Source organism: Manihot esculenta, chromosome 14 (assembly GCF_001659605.2).
Source record: "Manihot esculenta cultivar AM560-2 chromosome 14, M.esculenta_v8, whole genome shotgun sequence".
Lineage (NCBI taxonomy): Eukaryota > Viridiplantae > Streptophyta > Magnoliopsida > Malpighiales > Euphorbiaceae > Manihot > Manihot esculenta.
The window spans coordinates 11,098,227-11,118,207 of NC_035174.2; the positions used below are offsets into that span (position 1 = coordinate 11,098,227).

A 19,981-nucleotide genomic window follows, 5' to 3' on the forward strand; every position below is an offset into this window, starting at 1 on the left:
ACCTGAAACACCTGCGTCTTCTTTTCTCCTGGTTCTGGACATCATAGTCATCCAGACCTTTCTTTTTATGGGAGGCATCACGGGTTGGTTTAACAGATTCTTATCACGTGATTCTATCTTATGGTGACAACTCACTGCCTACTCTGAGTGCCTACTCTGAGCGATTATTGTGTAACATCAATATCCATATTAAATACATTAAATTTTAATAAATATTAAAAGATGTTTTGAGAGATTTATTAAAAATAAAATAAAATAAAATAAAATAAAATTATAATATTTAATTTATATGTCATTATAATATATATAAAAAAAGAGAAAAGTGGACAACAATTTTAAAATAATCGAAAAAGAAAAGATGAATAAGGAATGAAAAGAGTAATAGTTAGATCTTAAATTTTAATTTTATTAAATAATTTCATTTTTTTTGGTAAAAATACAAATTTAATGTTAAATCTTATTTCTTTGATTGTGATAAAATTTATCTTAATAATAAAAATACCCTTATGGGCAGTGTCGTCTGCGGCGTTTAATTTCTACCCATGTAAAATCTCTCAACAATTGTCACGTAATTGGTCCCGTAGCTCAGTTGGTTAGAGCGTTGGTCTTATGAGCCGAAGGTCGCGGGTTCGAGCCCCGCCGGGACCATTTGTGATGATATGTGTAATTGTTTAATTGAAAGAAAACAAAGTTCCTAAAGTGTGTAAAATTACTCGTTTTTATTATAATTCTGGGCTGTTTTTTTCTCATTGATTCATCGGCCCAACCATGCATGGACCAATAGCGACGACCATTTGAGAGATTTATTAGAAATAAAATAAAATTATAATTCTCAATTTATATCTTATTATAATATAAAAAAAGTAGACAATGATATTAGAACAATTAAAAAAAATGAAAAAAAAAGTAATTGTTAGATCTTAAATTTTAATTTTATTAAATAATTTCTTTTTTTGTAAAAATACAAATTTACTTTTAAATCTTATTTCTTTTGACACTGATAAAATTTATCTTAATAATAAAAATACCTTTATAGGGGTGTAATCGAGGCGAGTCGAGTTTTGTAAAGGTCAAGCTCATTTATTAAAAAAGTTTGGAAGCTCGAGCTCGACTCGAGCTCTAATATTTGATTCAAACTCGGTTCGAAAATTAAATATTATAATCGAGCTCGATTCGAGCTCGACTCGTAAAAGACTCGTTCGATTTAATAACGAGCCTAATTCGAACTCGAACTCGAAAAACTTAATTAAGAAGCTCGTTAATAAAACTCGATCTCGAACTCGGAAAGCTTAATTAAGAAACTCGTTAAAAAAGCTCGAGACCGAGCTCAAAATTAAAAAGTTTGGTTTGAGCTCAAGTTCAGGCTCGAGCTCGAATTAATAATTACACTTTAATTAGTTTTTAATCATCATTAATTTAAATAATATAAAAAAAAGAGAGTATACATAAAAAAAATTACGTAACACAATTTATAACTAAAATAACACAAATAAATATAAATTCAATAACATAATAAAATTATATTACACACAAAATTTAATATCAAACGAATAAAGTTGATTCTAATTTCCAACAGTTGAAACAAGCTAATATAATTTAATTATCTTCATAATCATCTTCATGCTTATTCAATTAGTTAACTTGAATTTCAACTTCAACATCCATATAACCTTAATTAATTATTATTAATATATTTTGATAATTATTATCATCTTTTATATTGTATGCTTAATTATATACAAAATTTTTTTTATAATTATACTTTAATTTTAAAATGTATATAATTTTTACAACTCAATTTATCATGTAGTACTATAATTTTAAAGAATACTTATTATAATAATTAATATTAATTATTTGTGATTATACATTAATTTTATGGAATCTTATTATAATAATTATATACAAAAGATTTTTATAATTTAATTTTAAAAAATATTAATTATAATAATTAATCTTAATTATTTGTAATTTTCAATACTATAATTTTCAAGTATTTATAATAGTTTAAATTTTATAACTTTATAGTTATTTTTATTTTTTTAATAATATATGAACTTGTTCATAAATTTATTTAACGAATTGGTTCCCCAATTTATTTAAACAATATTACTCACGAGCCTATTTAACGAGTCTGCTCGTGAGTCTTCTCAACGAGCCTACTTGCGAGCCTTCTCAACGAGCCAGCTCGTGAGCCTAAAAACGAGCTAGCTCACGAGTCTTAACGAGCCGAATACTATGGAGGTCAAGCTCAACTCGTTTAAGTGACGAGTCTCAAAATTGAGTTCGAACTTGACTCATTTAAAAAACGAGCCGAACTCAGTCGAGTTTTTATCGAGTCGAGTCTCGAGTAACTCACGAATAGCTTGGCTCATTTACAGCTCTACTTATAGGCAGGAGTCATATAAATTCACTCAACAAATTTCATGTATTGGTCCCGTAGCTCAGTTGGTTAGAGCGTTGGTCTTATGAGCCGAAGGTCGCGGGTTCGAGCCCCGCCGGGACCATTTGAAGGTTTAGTAGTTGAATTTGAGTTTCCTAAACAACCTCCATGGAGAGTGTATGAAGAATTGCTTTTTTTAATTTGTTATGTTTGGTAAAATTAAAAATATAAAAATTTAATTCTTTTGAATTATTTTGAGAATTGATTTTGAATTAAAAACTTAATTTTTTTACTTTTTTATTTTTTTCCTTTTTTATTTTTTTCCTTTGTAACTTCAAATTTAATTTAATATTGAGTATTAATATTTAATATACTTATAATCAATATTAAAAAAATTATTATATTATTTTATTAATTTTTTTAAAAATACTCTCCATATTAATTTATTTTTTCAATAGTAAAATTTATATAAAATTTAGATTTTAAATATTGTGAAAATATTAATAATGGAGTTAAAATAATTTTTAATGTGATAAAAATTATTGTTATTTATAAAATAAATATTTATTTTTAGTTTAAAAATAATAAAAATGATAAACAAAATAAATCAATTTAAATTTATTATTAATTTGTAGTTAGTACAATGGATTCACTATACAATTCATTTGTTTTCCTGAAAAATATCATTCATTTGTTTCAAAGTTTGATATTACAAACAATTACAAGACATCAACATCTAAATTCATAGATGGACTTACAAAGGAAATTGTACCTAACAATTCCTTTTTCTTGAGTAACAAAAATGAAAAATTAATTTAAAAAAAAAATCATTATAACAACATATTATGATCACTCACTCATCGTTTTAATACTATGGTAAATACATTTGAGTAAATTTAAAAGATTTCAAATTTTACTCATTCAATTATCAATCCCTATTTAAAAAAAAAACATGATATATTACAAGAAAAATACTTACCTACATCGAATACATCAGGCGTATATAGACTCGATTTATTCAGCATCCAATACGGTCACGATATTCCAAAAACACAAGTGTGGCACCGTAGTGGGCCAATGCTCCCAACACCACAAAGACATGGAAGATTTGATGGCTATGGCATGCTAAATCAAACCATCCAGGCTTCAGCCTCTCCGGAATCCGGCTAATGTAAAACCCAGTACCAGTCAAGTAAAACAAAGCCATGGAAGACTCATAAGCTAGGATTGTGTTACGCTTGGGATTACTCCAATTCACAACTGCAGCATGTACTGCTGGGATGATGCCAAAAAACCCCATTGACATGAAGAGAAGAGCTCGAAAAGCGCGAAATCTTGCGGTCGACAACGCCGGAGAAAGCAAAGTTACAACGGTGAACATCCCCATTGCAGTAATTCCACCGAGATATATGTATTGCCAATGTGGGTCACATTGGAAGATGTAGAAGATTGGTGGGAAAAATGAAGTGATTATCATTGTAGTGATGCCCACATAGTCTATACGTAGCAAGAAAATGTTTAGATTGTGCGAGTGGCAGCAAAAGAGGTGGCAGATGCTACTTGAAAGGAGGCAGAACATAGAGCCGGCTAAGAATACATAGAACGGCCACCGGGTAACTGATGTTTCCGGCGATGTTATGTCCATTTCTGGAGTTGTTATTTGCTTCAATTCTAAGAGTTCTGTGGTTCTCTGCAAATTATTGTAATGATGAAAATTAAGTTCTTTTTCCAATTAACGAAGAAGAATGAGAATTGAATGTGCTTCTTGAGCAGGAAATATGCATTAGGTGACTTACCAAAAAGAATGAATTATGGGAAACATTTGCCTTTGCACTTGTAAGAATTGACCTGCCATAAAGAGAAAAAAAAAATTATATATCTTGATTAAAGCTCTATTCGACAATAATAAATTTTTATTTTAATAATTTTAAATAACAAATTTATAAAATTAAATTAAATTTTTATAAAATTTTTAATTTCAAATAGAGAATTTTTTTTTTCAAAAAATTTGTAAAAAAAATTGAAACGAACCTGCTAAACAGACCGAGAAGATCGGCTACCTGAGGAACTTCCATTACATTCGCCACGGTCAACCCACAAAAAAGTAAAAATCCAAGTAGATGTCTGCAAAATACATGGTAATAATAAAAAATTATAATTATACTGAAAAATAAAATAAATAATTAAGAAGAATTTGATCATGACTTACGTCCAGACATTGAGCGTTTCATTATGCCAACGAAAAATGCTAAAAAGAGCATCCTTAAGAGACCAATTGACTCGGTAATAACTCAATATGAACTCATTATCCTTCATGTATTCCGGCAGCTCCCAAAACGACAATAAAACACACCTTTTATTCTCTTTGTTCTGAGAAACATCACTTCTTTTCTTCATCATCTTCTTCTTCTTATCATTATTATTCTTCTGCGGAGAAACGACGACGGAGCAAGGCGTTTGATGAAGATCCATCTTCCTGATAAGTTTCCTCTTGAAGAAGACAGCAAAATCCATGGAAGCTCCGCAGAGATTCTGGGTATATAGAAGAAATTAGGGCTGTGTTTGGATTTAGTATGTGGAGTTATGGAGGATGCACCAACTAACTGTAAACATTTAAAGAGGTGAGGGCTGGATTGGATTTTTATGAAAAAAGCAACAACTGTCCTCATTGTTAGGTTACCAATAAAATTGTATAACTCTGTTTAATTTAGCATACCCATATTGATGGAGAAATTAATCTGACTTATATGTGAATAAATGTAATTATCTTATTTTAAAAAATAAAAATTTGCTTTAAAATAAATAAATAAAAATAATAAAAAAAGAAAACTACTTGTAACTAAAACACTCAAGTTTAACTTTACATTAATTTTTTAGATAAATTTATTATTTAGTTTTCATAATATAATTTATTTATTTTAAAAAATAAATTAAAATATTTTTTAATATTTTAAAAAATTTATTAATTAGTATTTTTATTAATTTTAATTATTAAATATGGTAAAAAAATCTGAACAACTATTTGCAGATAATATGTATGGTCATGGTCTTGACAGTTCTGGGTCGGGTGGCTACCAATTCGGTTTTGATTCGCTGAGGAGAGCGTCTTCCAGTTCGGCCTTGATTTAATCCAGTCTCGCATCTACCAGTGGGTCCGCTCCAGCCTCTTAATTCGTTTGGCCACGTAGCTGGACCACGCCACGAAGTCAGTGGTACAAAACAATCTTGTGGCTACGATTAAACTTACAATATCAATAAAATTAATTAATAATTTTAATTTATTTAAATTACTTTTTAAATTATCATACATTTTTACACGATTTAAAAATTAATAAAAACATATATGAAAAATAAAAATTAATATTACCTTAAATTACTAAAAGTAAAATAAATTTTTTTATGAAAGTTTAACAAAAATAATTTAAATATTTAGAAATTATTAAATAAAATAAATTAACCGAGCTAATAACTAAATTACACTTAAATTAAAAGAAATAAATTTAGTCGGTTTAATAATTAACTTGTATTTTACTAATTAAGTAATTAAACTTATTCGAATATTGCACATGCTAATGCAGAGAGCTAGTGGTAATGAATTTAAGTTGATGTCCTTTTCTTGATTGCTTCATTTCCTTACATTAGGGTGTCTTCAAATTTACTTAAACACCTGCTTTCATTTTCAAAATACCTTCAGCTGGACTCAATAATATTCGATTTAAATTAAATCGTATAAATTTAAAATTTTAATTTAATATTTTTATTTTTATTTAATTTTAAAAAATTTAATTATTTTTATTTGATTTGATTTTAATTAAAAAAATTAACAAAATTAATTAATGAATAATACATTTTATTTTTAATAATATAAAAAATTATATCATAATCAAAATTAAAATATTTTAATAAAAATTTAAAACACTAAAAATATATAAATAATAAAAAATTCAATCATAAAACAAACCAGACCGATTCCATCTTAATAATTCCTCCATTAATAAATCATTAAAGAAATAAGATAATTAAGAGAGAAAATGAAAATTTTATTGATAAAGTAAATCTTTTAAAATCATAAAAATAATTATTTTGTTTAGTAAAAATAAAAGTATATAAATAAATAATTCAACAAGTCACCACTAATGCAAGAAAAGTTTTTGTTTGTGGCTAAGCTTGGAGTGTCTTAAAGGTCATGAATTGCTAAAACTTACTAACAATAAATAATTTTATAAGTCCAGACTTTGGCCACCTATACTCCACCCCTAATCCTCTTACCTTTCCTTTAAAATAAAATAAAAAAATTTTAAAAAATCTTACCTAAATCTAACTATTCCGTGCAATTTCTTGTTTAATATAATTAAAATTAAAGATTACACACAAAATAAAACAATAAAAATATAATTACATACGCATCCAATAAAAATTTAATAAATTAATATACAATTCTACTTATATAAAAAAATTCAGACATCATAGTGTTTGATTTTTCATAAAACTCATTTTTTAAAATAGAATGAGTCTTTACATAAAATTATCGTTAATAGATATAATCTAATAGATTTTTATTATTTCTGTAATTACAGAATTTATAATCAATTAGCCAGAATAATCTCTTAGTTAGCAATTGTCAAATTTCTAAAAAATATTATAATTAATTATATTATTTTATAATATAAAAATCAATAATCACATAAAAAAATATAATTTTTACACCAATATTCTTAAATCTTAACTAATTTTATTATATCTTTCAATTTATTAATTTAAATGTCAGAATAACTACCGTAAACCTCAACCACCTTATCTTCTTTTTCGATAATATTATATATATATATACGATTACTATAAATTTAATTTCATGTGAAAATAAATTTTATAATTATTATATTAAATAGTCAAATTCAAATTTCATACACTGATTATATACATTTTAATTAATTTTATATAAATTTAAAAATTAATATTTTTTACTACTATCAAACTCGTTTCATGAGAAGAGTTGCTTTTGATCCATCAAAGCAGTTAAGAAATTATGAAGCTTCCATTCTTCCTTGTACACTCAAACTCGTTCACATTTGAAAGTCAAAAATCAAAATGGACAAGAAACTCAAATTTACAAGAAATTATTTTATATATAATTACCCTCAAATCTTAGTCAATTTCTCTTTATTTAAATTTACATTAATTTTTTAATAATTCAAAATTTTATAATAGAGATTTTAGTACTACAATAATACATATATTATTATTAATAATTTTATTTTTTAATTATAATATTTTTTAATTTTTATAAAAAAATAAAAATCTGGAGAGTGTTTATTAAATTTAGAATTGCAGATGATATGGATGGACAGTTGGTACGTCCACTACTAATTAGCAGAAGGGTGGCGTCGGTTCCCCACTCGCCTTTTAGGATTAATTTGTGGCAGCCTCTAAATATCCTGCTTTTAAATTACACCATTAATTCATTTATTGTAACGGCCAACTGAATGCCGACTTTTATTACATTTATATCTCCCCATTTCCACACCACCTGTTTATTCCGTATACCATACGATATGTAGTTATAATTTTTTATTTATTTATAATTAATATAAATTAATATTAAATTTAATTTTAATTATATTAATTATTTAAATATGTCATAATTTTTAATAAAATAATAAAATTTTAATTATAATAAAATATATTTTAGATATAATTTTATTTATATTGGAAAATTAGATTAGAACATCATTACTAATTTTTTAAATAAATTTCTTAATGATATAATTTATTTACAGTTAATTGTTCTTATTAATTTAGATATTTTATTGTTTTGTGTTTGAATTGAGACCTCAAATAATGTAAATATATAATTTATTTTTAAAAATATTTAATTTTTCATTTAAGGGAGGTGTCAGATCCAACATTACAAGGGAAGTAATGGGACAGGTCCTATACATCACAAAGTATAATGTCTAGAAGATTTTTAGAAACCGACCTGTCCCCATGCAGTCTCCTGCTTTTATATAGCAGGTTGTGGACCCAAAACCTTAAGTTACTGTGCTCAATGAATCTACAATTTTCATTGGCGAGTTCTTATATTATAAAGGGTTGAATTTTAAAAAAAATAAATATATTTAAATTGAATTTATATAAATTTATGATATATATTTTTATATAATTATTGATTATTATTTAATAATTGTATTTTTTAATTTAATAAAATAAAATAAAACTTCTTAACTAAATCGCTAGTTCTTATAACAATTATGGTCATCACTGGATCATATATCAATTACAAAAATTTCAAATTGAGTAGCATGAGCCATAAATCTCAATCTCATTGAAAGATCAAATTAGAGGTGAGTTGTTCGATTTCAATGAAAAAATTTAATTGAATTAAATTAATTTAAAATTTTAATTTAATTTTTATTAAATTAGAAATGAATTATTATAATTAGTATTTGCTGCTGTAAAATAAATTAATTTAAAAATGAAATAACATGCTAGATACGAGCTCGAGTATCATAAGCGTTTTTTCATAAAAATGTTTACGAATCTGATCAATGATTTGATTTAAATAAAAACACTCAACTATTTGATCAGATTTAAATAAAAAAATTCAACTAAATTAAACTAATTTAAAATTTTAATTTAATATTTATAAATCCAACAACTCAATTGAATTAAACTAATTTAAATTTTTAATTTAATTTTTATTTTTACTAATTAATTTAATTTTTATTTTTAAAACTTTTAATTATTTTGATTCACTTCAATTTTAATTAAAAAAAAATAAAACCGAACCGAACTAATTAATCACCAATACTATATTATTTTTTATAATATAAACAAATCAAATCATAACTAGAATTAAAATACATCAATTAAACTTAAAAAAAAAAATTTGATTAAAAAAAAATTTTAAAAAAAAACACTGAAAATAAAATATAAAAAATAAAAAATTAAATAAATCTAATTAAATCGAATAAAATTAAATTAATTCAATTCAAATCGATTTATGTTCAAAATTATTTCAATTTAATTTTTATAAATATTAAATTTTAATTTTTAATTTGTTAAATTTAATTTTAAATCAAAGCGATTCAATTTCACCGTCATCAAATGCCCAATGCCAATATGAACAGGAAGGTACAAAATGAAAGTGAAGGCTTTATTTTAAAGTAGCAGCATTGTAAACACTCTGATATGATATTTTGTATTATTTTGGGCATGACTGGTCTGATTGATACATGCCAAAACTACATGTAACTTTCTACAACAGCCACAGATATAGGACAGAAAGCAACATAGTGCTTCAATTAGAAACTTGCTGGCCAATAAAGCACACAAGGATCGACTCTACATGGGAATAAACAAATTGGAAAAAGTAGAAAGTAAGTTGGCGTTCGAGTCTCCAGGGAAAAAACACACAAGCAAGCTTCTTCAGGATAGAAAAATAGATGCGCTAATGCCATTGGAGTAACAAGAGATCTTGGCATGAAAGCAACCAGGTCCTCCTTATGATGAAAGCAACACAGACAAGGTTAGAACAAATTTGAAATGATGAAGGGTAAGGGTATGACTGTCTATCCCTTGACACATGCTAATTGCTTCAACGAGGCCCGGATATCGGAACTGGTGCATTCTTCAGTTGTGCGAACGATATTGGGGCTGTCTGATGCTATGACGTCTGCGAGCGGGTAGTTTCTGTTGGCATGGATTTGGCTACTTGCACTAGTACAAACTCCCCCTAATATTACGCTCTTGTGTAGCCCACCAAGCAATCCTTCGTAATCTGTATCCCCAGATTCTCCAACAAAAACCACCATGTTTGCCAATTCGATTCCCCATCGGACATAAAGATACCTGCAAGCAACGTGTTTCAAGTCATTGCAATTCATAAGTGAGCAACATATAGGGGGGAATTGTGCTTTAAGTGTGATCGTGCATCAAACTGTTTTCCATGTGGCATTCCAAATTTAGCACAACTTTTGTACTTACAGCTAGGTCCTCTAACAATCTATATCCATTTCTGCTTCTAAGTGCAAGCTATATTAAATGAAAGTTGTTATCATATATATTGTTCCACATAGAAAACTCTACCTTAGGGCTTGGGTGCGAGAAGCCAATACTGGAATTACGTTTATCCTGGTCCCATCTTGGCAATATATAACATGGCATCTGAGAGCCTGAATCCTTAGCAACTTCCGGAGTTCCTTAACTGGGGGAACCTTCAAAAGACAAACAGATGAATTTCCCTAATATATCCCTTGTCTTACACACTTTACATGTGAAAAATGATCAGGCAAAAAAAAAAAGTCTGGACAAATAAAAAACAATCAGAAACTTGCTTGCAAATGGTAAGGAAAAGAAAATTACCATTCCTGGCTTTTGCACTTTGAAAGCATAACAATAGTTGGTTGATAGCTGTTCAGCTGCCATAACAATATGTTCCCCTTTCTCAGCCTTCTTATCGATAACTGAAGAAACCCAGCGAACCAAAGTCTTCCTAAGCCCTTCTCCACCCCATCGGTACTCAATATGTGAGTGGTAATAAAAGTCAACCACAAAGGGATTATCCTCTGCATTTAGATTTGAGTAATAGAGTTCGCTTCCGCTGTTGCATATAAAAGCATCAAAATCACTGGGGCTAAACCCCCCTGTGACCAGAAATGAGTTTATTTCAGACATGGTCAAAGATGTTGATAATATGAACCCTATTGAGCCTTCTGTCCTTTCTCTTTCAACGGCATCAAAAATTTTCTTTGTTGCCTCTATAAGCCCAGAAATCGTATCGAAATCTACTGCAATAACAAAAATTTGTTTCCTCCTCCTCAAAGCTGGAAACTTACCAGAGCTGTTGTTTTGTTCTCCTTTATCTATGTATCCAGTCTTTTGTGTGTTCTTCAAAACACCCTTTGACCATGCCAAAACAGCATTCTCTAACTTGCCCTTTCTATCAGCAGAATCTCCTTCAGATTCTATAGAATTATCATTTCCACTAGCTCCAGTCTTTTCTCCATCCAATGAGAACTTCAAGTTCAAAGATATATCATGCAGATCCCTCAAGGAATCACCTGGTGAGTCCGTGTCTGAAGAATCATTTCCATCATTATCCTTTTGCCACTGTGGATGCCTTGGTTTGCAGCTGGCTATTCGTGATAGGTAAGTCTTGCAATGCTCTGGCCATGAAAATAGGTGAATATTCTTCAATCCATTTTGTCGGCATTTTGCCCAAAGCTGTTTGTCAGCAACAAGCTTTAGAAGAGCATCAGCAATAGACTGTTGATCATGAGGATCAACAAGAAGACCATTGTCAAGTACCTGAAAAATAAACAAATACAATCAAAACTAGAAGTTTCTTTTATGCAATAAATACACACCCACACAAAAGATGATTATTCTAAGCATTGAGTTTTGATGATTAGATGTACCCGGTGTATATCTACAGGACCTCCATTTTTTGTGGCAACAATGGGCAAACCATGAGCTGCTGCCTGCCCAAGAAAAGAGCAACAGTTTATATGGGGTCATGAATATTAAACAGGCCCAGGCTATCTCCACAGTATTATACTAGAGCAATACCTTATTTATTCCGTAAAATTAAGGGGACAAGAAAGAGAGAGAATATTGATTTATATATTGCATATTTCAACTTTCCTTCACCTCCTTGGCATCCAAAATAGCATTGTCGGCAAACCATCAGATTCAATACTCATCTAATGACTTCCACTAAGCCATTCTGATGTTGAAGAAACTGGAAAAAACCATCCCTAGAAATCATCTTGAATCTCTCGAAGACTGATGGGTGATATTACTTTGTGACAACAAAGCATCAATTGTTTCTTTTGGTTGAAACAAGAAGAGAAAAATAAAAATGGGGGAGAAGGGGTTTGGGGGGGAGGAGGGAGATTCAATTTCCAGACTTCAAAATGCATACCACACAATATATAGAATGGGGGAGAAAAGTAAAGGAGAGTTAAAAGTAAAGAGATGGACCTGATTCATTCTTCTTGATGTGCTGGTTAAATTACTGATTGTCATCCATTTACATTAATCAATATTTTTTTGGAGCATTTAAGTAATTAATAAGCTGTGTTCCGGTAAATTAAGCTGTGGAAATAGCAATGAGCCTATTACATAAGATGAACTGCATATATTGTTAATGGGAGCACCTCAATCAAAGTAAGCCCAAACGGCTCAATGAAAGCTGGATTGATGAAAACCCCCTGCACGAGTTCCCAATCAAAATTTCATATATCCAACTAAAAAGTTCTCAGTTGATTAACATTTAAGAAATGGGAAATGAAAGATTAAGTTGACCACATACAGTGTATATGTGGACAATGAGGAGAGGAAAACTACAGAGAATAACATCAGATAATGAAGCAACATATAACAATTGAAGACTTCACAAATAAAACAATTATTTAAATCACATATATCCTGGACAAACCATGTAATGCAGCATTGGATGAAGATTAGTAGAAGAACTTCATTTACTTGTAGAAATTTAGAGTCTTTAATTCAAGAATTCTTTTAGGTGTATCATTTATATATCTTGTTTTGGAAGTTTAAATAGTTTAATATTCCTAATTAGTGTTGAATTATGGTTTCCAAATACTAAAGTGATTAGGACTGTGAACTCTACAAATGGTTCTAGATTTTCTATTTCATGAGGTTTCAATAAAATGAATTATTGACAATCAAATAAAGGTTTTGTATTGAGAATTAGTTTTCTTCCTTTGTCATAGAGAAAGTGTTTCTTAACCTACTTTGTTCTTAAGAATATATTTTTCCTGGTTTTATCCAGAATATGAATTATGTATTAACATAAATACAAAGAGATGCAGCATCTAACTGCTTGGAAACTATACAATATATGTCTGCCAATATTCAACACTATACCATCTTATTAAATGTATTGTGTTGACCTGTTATGTATCACTGACCATAATTATGCTCTACTGTCCAATGACATATCTGTTTCTGAAATTCATTAGTGTATGTGACATTACTTTTGGACTGACATGTAAACATGTCTGCATATCATCACCCAGTTCACTAGCAAATAGAATTTGTACTTAATCAGCCGATTTCTTCAAACCACAATGTCACAACATCGCAAAAATAATGAATGGTATGAGTTATTGCGAAAGCTCTTAGAGATCATTTGAGACATTGAACACTTGAGTACTATTGATTATATTGGTTTTCATTCTATAAATTCAATATTGTTTACCACACAATAGATAGAAAGCAGAAAAAATGCATGCTACATGGTACATGGCGTACCTTTGTCTTTGCTGCTAGGCGATATATGTCAGGGACATCAGCCTGCTTGTGGTGTTTAGGGTATGCAACTTGCCCATACAAATCATGCTTGTCAATAAGCTTAAGCACTGAAAGTAGGACAGAAGCATTTGTGCTTGACATTTCATCAATTCCATCTCGGTTACCCATAATTAGCGTCTGCAAAATGAAGAGAGGAGAAGGAAAAGGAAAGGGGGGGAAAAACACGGAATGAGATGACCTAAAACAGTAAAGAAAATTCAGCTGAGCACTATTTAAGATTATTTCTCCACCAAACACATCTAATTCGGTGACTAGACATACAAGATTAGCGAGCTCTCTCAAATGACGACATTCTCCAAATGCTTTAACCAAAGTTGTAATGTTCTTTTTAGGATCTGGCCGGGCAAGGGCAAGTATCATAGGCTTCCGAGGATTTGTAAAGAAGCGCATTATCTGCAGAATACCAAGAATTGAACTGACATCAACTTGACTGCCACATAAAATGTTTTTACTAGCTTTGTGAGCACATTGCTGAAAGCAGTCATTTCCATTAAAATAGAATTAGAAAGGAATGAGTTGTCCTAATGTGTAGGATGTGCAAGAATAACAAGAAAAAGAGAAAAAAAAAAAAAGAACCTCGTTCCATATTGGTGGATCAGGAGAAGTAGGATGGTCTTCATTTCCTTCCAATTCACCATCCATATCCCCTTCTTGGGGAACAATGTGATGAAACTCCATTCCAGGAGGAATTATCTGCAGAACAACAAATTGTTAATACACATTTCTCAAACTAGCCACACATTAACCATAAGTATGGATGCATAACATGAAAAGAACAGCCACTTGTCAAGATCTAGAATCTTAACAAGTACTCTGGGAACAGGGTGATCAATTTTCAACCTGGCAAATCACTTTGGCTCCCAGATTTCACCTTGTGAGACACACAGAAAAACACACGTGCATGCACAAGGGCAGAGATCTAGTCAGCAAATACCTTTCCATACCAACCAACAGTACATAAGCCCCTTTTCTTATTAATCGGCGATGAAAAAATATTAGAAACTAAATCTCTTTCCATCCTTTGCTTATACTAGTTGGCCAAAAATGTCAACAACTACCAGTATTTAATTTAGTTACATATATGACTTCCATAAGTTCAAATTAAAGAAAGACACGTCAGCTAAACATATATTAAAAAAAAAAAGCATAAGTTCAAATACAAGTTTTAATTATTTATTAAATAGGCTTGCTGATTCATGGTACTCAAAAGACAAGATTGACAATGTAAAAGAAGAAATCAGTTTCACCATTGATGATACTACATAGACATCCTCCCATAACTCCTATAAGTGAATTCCATGAACCTCCTCTGTGACCATATCAGACCTTCATGCCAACAATTACAGCTGTTTCTCCTGGATGACTCACCAAAGATCCAATATCTAGAATTCTAGATGGAAAGAGACAGCGATCGGTTTTTTTTATTTTTTTGCCCTCTAAAATAGTGTCTCCATGTTTAACCGAGAGAAACAGTAAACATAATAAGCACACTCAGTCATCTGAGATTCATAAGTGCAGCCACATGTCAGGCATAGTCAAGTTATAAAGCTGTACTAGCTATCAGAGATATTAAGGGTTCTAGAAAAGTATTTATTCATTTAAACAATTATTTATTTATTCTGAAAAAGGAAAGAGGTCAAATCAGTACTCACAGCCATGCGAGGCATGAATCTTCCATAACAGCTCACATTTCGCTTGATTCTTGCTCGCAGTTTACGCTCCAATATTGGATCAAAACCATCATATAAGCGCCACTGCTCATCAATCTCCTGTCTAGTGCTAGTTATGACTATTTCAGAAGAATCCAGGGAGAATTCCTCAGCCTCTATCCGACGCATTATTTTGTACGTAGAATTTATTTCATCCCTTGATAGTCGGCCTTGTTTTAGTAACTGTTCTAACTTATCTCGGCCAAGTGAGTGGCCAGTAAAAAGCATTGGCACATTTAAAGCACCAGATAGAAGTGCAGCAGAATCGCCTGCGTCCGCATAATGTCCATGGATGGCAACAGGCCAGATTGGCTTCCCACCACCAATTTGCTCCCCCAGAACTTTGGACATCTGTATTATGTGGTTAAGTGCACCATCAACAAATTCGGGGATGTGAGGCCACAAATGTTCTTTAGGAATGTATTTATCCTTTGGTCCAAATGGTATACGAACAATATAAGCACCACTGCTCTCCCCCATCTCATCCTCAAAATCTTCTGAGTTTCTAAGAGTCAGCATCTCTGTGGGCTCACCATAACTCCAATCTACATCTGGTGCTGATACTTGTCTAGTTAGCAAGTCCACTCGATAGACTCCTGGCATTGAGCCTAAAGCTCTTGCAAGTTCCACAACATATTTAACCTGAAAGAAACCAATGTCCAAGATTACCGGTCACCATATAAAAAGATTACATGGGCAGAAATAGGGAGTGAGACCACACGAAACCATGGCAAACAAAAACTTATATAAATAAATATTACCTGACCACCCGTATCAGAATCCCGCCCAAGCTCCATATTTTCACCTCGTATTAGACCATGAAGGCTGCATGAGTACTGCTTGTTAAAATTATAATATATGGTCAACTTGCACATCGGAAAATGAATACTGTGCATCCTAACATCAATCAAAACACATTTAATATCCTGCAACAATTATATTCAGTAGCTATTGGCTCACGTTTAGACAATTACCACCCACTTCCTACTGGAACAGAAAGCAAATGTACATAAAACAATTCCATTGGTTAAACTTTACTAAAATACTGCAACACCATAGAAGCACCTCAGGGCTCAGTGTCCTCTTCATGATGACATTTAAACAATAGAGAACTAAAGTTCAGGCCGTGCCTTATTAACACAATGTACAGCTTTTTGCCCTTCTGCTGATTAGCCCATGCCTCCATTGCATCAACAGAATTGATCCTAGGCAGTCTGCCTCTGTTACTATCACCATGGACCGATACATCACCTGCTGCATCTCCTTTTTCTCCCTCTGATAGATCTTCAGACATGTCAGCAGTTGCTTCTCTCCGGCCTTTCTCCCTTTCAAGATGTCGTTTAGCTTTCCTCTGGGCAAGTTCCCCCTCAAGCTGCAAACCCAAAGACAATAGTTAAGAGTTCATGAATCATTCATAAGCTTAGGAACTGATCGTCTTCTTCAGTTACAATGACAAAGGAAAAGTTCAAAGATTCAAATAAAAATATAACCCGCTGATAAAAGTAACTACTTAAAAAAACGGAATAAATCAAAATTTTGCTAAAAAAGCAATAAATCAGGCTAAAGATATGATAACAAAAAACTAGATACTTGATAAACCCACTAATTAATACAGATTAATATTTCTGCTTCCAACAACCCGTGATCACTGATTTACACACAAAGAAACACAAAACAACAAATCTGATTCTAAAAAGTTGGGAGTGGGAAGGAATCAAAAGAGAGATAAACTTCTTTTTTTAAAAAAAATTAACAAAAACCTGCTTCTTTTGGCGAGCTAAGTTCCAAATCCTCCAGCACATATTCTCCAATCTGGTGTTCCTCTCTTGCGGACTCCTCGTTGCCTGAGCCTAAACTCCACAAAGAAAGGCCATCAAATATAATCTCACAGATACAAAAACATAGCCAAAATAAATGCAAACAGACCTTAACCCATGAGCGATGGAGATCAGTCTCATCAAATCCAGTGATGACTTCTTCGACGAAATAGCGAGTGGGACTAAACCTTCCTCTTTCCCTGAGCAACAAAGACGACTTAGCATCATCCAGGCCGGGGCCGACATCGAGTATCGCCTCGAGGTAGCTGTTAATCCAATCGTTGCCAGCCATTAGTTGATTTGCTCCTCCTCCACCAGAATCAGCTAATGGAGAAAGAGAGAATTGTGATTAGAGCAGTGGTTTTTGCTTGTAAATGTAAGCTGGTGAATGAAGATTGAAGAAAAAAGACAAAGGCAGAGAGATTAGAGGCTGGAAATGGGGAGAGTTTACTACTCCAACTTCTTCTTATAACAGTCTCGTGCGTTCTTTGCTTATTCTTTATTTAAAAAAAAAAAAAAAAAAAAAAACTTTCCTTTTCATTTTAACATACTAAAATTACAGAACATATAATTAAATAAAATTTTTAATTAAATAATTATATTTTAATCAGATATAATTAGGTATTAAACATTTGAACAAATTAAAATTGTGTTAACCTCATTAATTGTATTTTTATTTGTTAGTAAGATTTTATGTATTTAATAAAAAATATATATTTCAGAAATATATTTTCTTATATTTAAAATACTCAAAAAAGTAATCAATAAAAATATTTTAAGTTAAAATTTATTTTCAATAAAAATATTTTTTAAAAATAAAATATTATTTTTAATTTTTTAAAATTTTATTAATACTACTGCATTTTTTATATATAGTATCTATTATTTTTAGTATTCTAATAAAATCAAAAGTCAAAATCTATTTATCATTATTTTAAAAAGGATTTATAATGAAAAAGTATTTTAATAAAATATTATTTATGTCACGAAAAATATTCTACAATAAAATATTTGTTATATTTTTTTATATTTGAAACATTTTAACAAAAAATTTTCCAACTCAAAAAGAAAATTAAATTATTTTTATTGTCATTTTATATATTTTATTATTTTATTAATATTATTATATATAAATTTATTAATATATTTATTGTTTAAATTAAAATAAGCAAAAAATATATATATTATTTTGTTAGAACATACTTTTTAACAATAAAGTACCAAACAAAATCTCTAATACAAATAACTCATATAAAAATATATTTACCATTTTATCAATAAAAAATTATTCTAATTAGTCTTCTTAATAGAGAAATGGCATTCAATTTAAGCATAAATTAATATTATCTTTTACGGAAAATAACTTATATATTTTTTATTTTTTATAAAAAATATTGTTTATGAAAAAATATTATAGAAAATATTTTTCAATAAAATAATTTATTTTGTATCATTTAATTTTAATTTAAAAAATAAAATATATTAATAAATTTATATATAAAAGTCCTAAAATTTTAAAATATAAAAAATGCCTTCTCCATTTTTAAGTAAAAAATAAATATTCTTTAAATAATTTAATTTTTTTCTTTAATTAAAAAATATTCTTAAATATTTTAATATTAAAAAATTATTTTTTAAAAAATATTTTTTTGTCAAACTAATGAAGCTAAATAATTAATCCAAAAATAGAGTAGCATAAATATATGGTTTATGTCGATTAATTTAAATATTTAAAATTACTTATTTTTCAGATTAAAAATTCATTAATGTTCATCATATATATAATATGACCATTAAATATTTATTGAATAAAATAAATAATTTTTAATTTTTATATAATAAATTAATATGGTAAACGTGACATGTGATCATGTATAACTTTTTTAAATAATATTTTATTTATTTTTTGATAAAAAAAAATATTTTATTTATCTAACCTTCTTTTATTTTTTGAAAAATATAGAACAAAACTATGTATCGATTATAAAATAAAAAATTATATTTTGATAAGTTTAAATTTTATAATTTTTTTATAATTATTTTTTTATTTTAAATTAAACTTTAGGAGGAGTTTGATTAGGTTGATAAGTGGAGTGAGTGGTGGGATTTACGCATAATAATAACAATTATGAATAATTTAGAAATGGAATCATTCTGGAATTATTCTACCGGACATCTGTCTCTATTTGCTTATTGAAGGACCCACATGTCCAGCTTTTTGCTGGGAAAGAAAAAAATATCTTGAAAATTTATCAAAATAGTAGAAAAATAAATGGCTTTAAATTATTTCAATTTAAAATTAATTCACTAAAAATAAAATAAAATTTTAATATTCATGCTATTTAAGGTAATCAATTAATTTAATTCAAAACTTAAGAAATTTATCTCAATCTCTAATTTAAATTAAAAAATAAAGAAATTTTGATCCAAATACTAGAGATTAAATTTGATATGAAAATAGTTAAATTAAACATTTAATTAAAGATAAATACTTGTGATTATTTTTTATTTACAACTTCAGAGTTAATGTCAGAATCAATTTATACAAAAATTCAACTAATTTGTTTTTCTTTCAAAAAAAAAAATTAATATCTGAAATTTTTAATAGAATAATAAATTTAAATGAAATTATAACTTTTTTGAGAAAATATATATAATTTTAAGTTTGTTTAAATAGTACATAACGGCAAACTGTCGTTTTCTTTCACTTAAATTGGACATGCTTTATTATTTTA

General features: G+C 29.0%; 2 protein-coding genes and 2 non-coding genes across 4 annotated transcripts; 2 read left to right on the top strand and 2 right to left on the bottom strand.

Annotated features, from left to right (window-relative positions):
• Window positions 1–574: 574 nt before the first annotated feature.
• On the top strand, window positions 575–648 carry TRNAI-UAU. The gene has a single exon. It is a non-coding gene; the product is annotated as a tRNA-Ile (tRNA).
• A 1,785-nt stretch (window positions 649–2,433) lies between these two features.
• TRNAI-UAU lies at window positions 2,434–2,507 on the top strand. Its single transcript has one exon. It is a non-coding gene; the product is annotated as a tRNA-Ile (tRNA).
• Window positions 2,508–3,050: 543 nt separating this feature from the next.
• Window positions 3,051–4,982, bottom strand: LOC110630886 (heptahelical transmembrane protein 1). Its single transcript, XM_021778517.2, has 4 exons — window positions 4,593–4,982; window positions 4,415–4,507; window positions 4,180–4,231; window positions 3,051–4,073 (listed from the first exon to the last, which is right to left on the bottom strand). Exons 1-4 carry the CDS (start codon window positions 4,895–4,897, stop codon window positions 3,402–3,404), a joined length of 1,122 nt encoding a protein of 373 aa, XP_021634209.1. The 5' UTR covers window positions 4,898–4,982; the 3' UTR covers window positions 3,051–3,401.
• A 4,533-nt stretch (window positions 4,983–9,515) lies between these two features.
• LOC110630655 (probable sucrose-phosphate synthase 1) lies at window positions 9,516–17,738 on the bottom strand. Its single transcript, XM_021778172.2, has 13 exons — window positions 17,356–17,738; window positions 17,190–17,279; window positions 16,560–16,801; window positions 16,191–16,254; window positions 15,373–16,071; window positions 14,297–14,413; window positions 13,982–14,113; window positions 13,661–13,837; window positions 12,541–12,594; window positions 11,800–11,862; window positions 10,745–11,689; window positions 10,469–10,596; window positions 9,516–10,231 (listed from the first exon to the last, which is right to left on the bottom strand). Exons 1-13 carry the CDS (start codon window positions 17,536–17,538, stop codon window positions 9,952–9,954), a joined length of 3,174 nt encoding a protein of 1,057 aa, XP_021633864.1. The 5' UTR covers window positions 17,539–17,738; the 3' UTR covers window positions 9,516–9,951.
• Window positions 17,739–19,981: the final 2,243 nt, after the last annotated feature.

What these genes read in the sequence shown, in the direction of transcription:
- LOC110630886 (XM_021778517.2), bottom strand. Translation starts at nt 4,897, where the DNA reads ATGGATTTTGCTGTCTTCTTCAAGAGGAAACTTATCAGGAAGATGGAT. An exon ending in CTTCTCGGTCTGTTTAGCAG is followed by an intron (nt 4,232 to 4,414) that starts GTTCGTTTCAAT and finishes TCTTTATGGCAG; the next exon opens with GTCAATTCTTACAAGTGCAA. An exon ending in CCCATAATTCATTCTTTTTG is followed by an intron (nt 4,074 to 4,179) that starts GTAAGTCACCTA and finishes AATAATTTGCAG; the next exon opens with AGAACCACAGAACTCTTAGA.
- LOC110630655 (XM_021778172.2), bottom strand. Translation starts at nt 17,538, where the DNA reads ATGGCTGGCAACGATTGGATTAACAGCTACCTCGAGGCGATACTCGAT. An exon ending in ATTCTGATACGGGTGGTCAG is followed by an intron (nt 16,072 to 16,190) that starts GTAATATTTATT and finishes GGTTTCTTTCAG; the next exon opens with GTTAAATATGTTGTGGAACT. An exon ending in TGAGAGAGCTCGCTAATCTT is followed by an intron (nt 13,838 to 13,981) that starts GTATGTCTAGTC and finishes TTCATTTTGCAG; the next exon opens with ACGCTAATTATGGGTAACCG.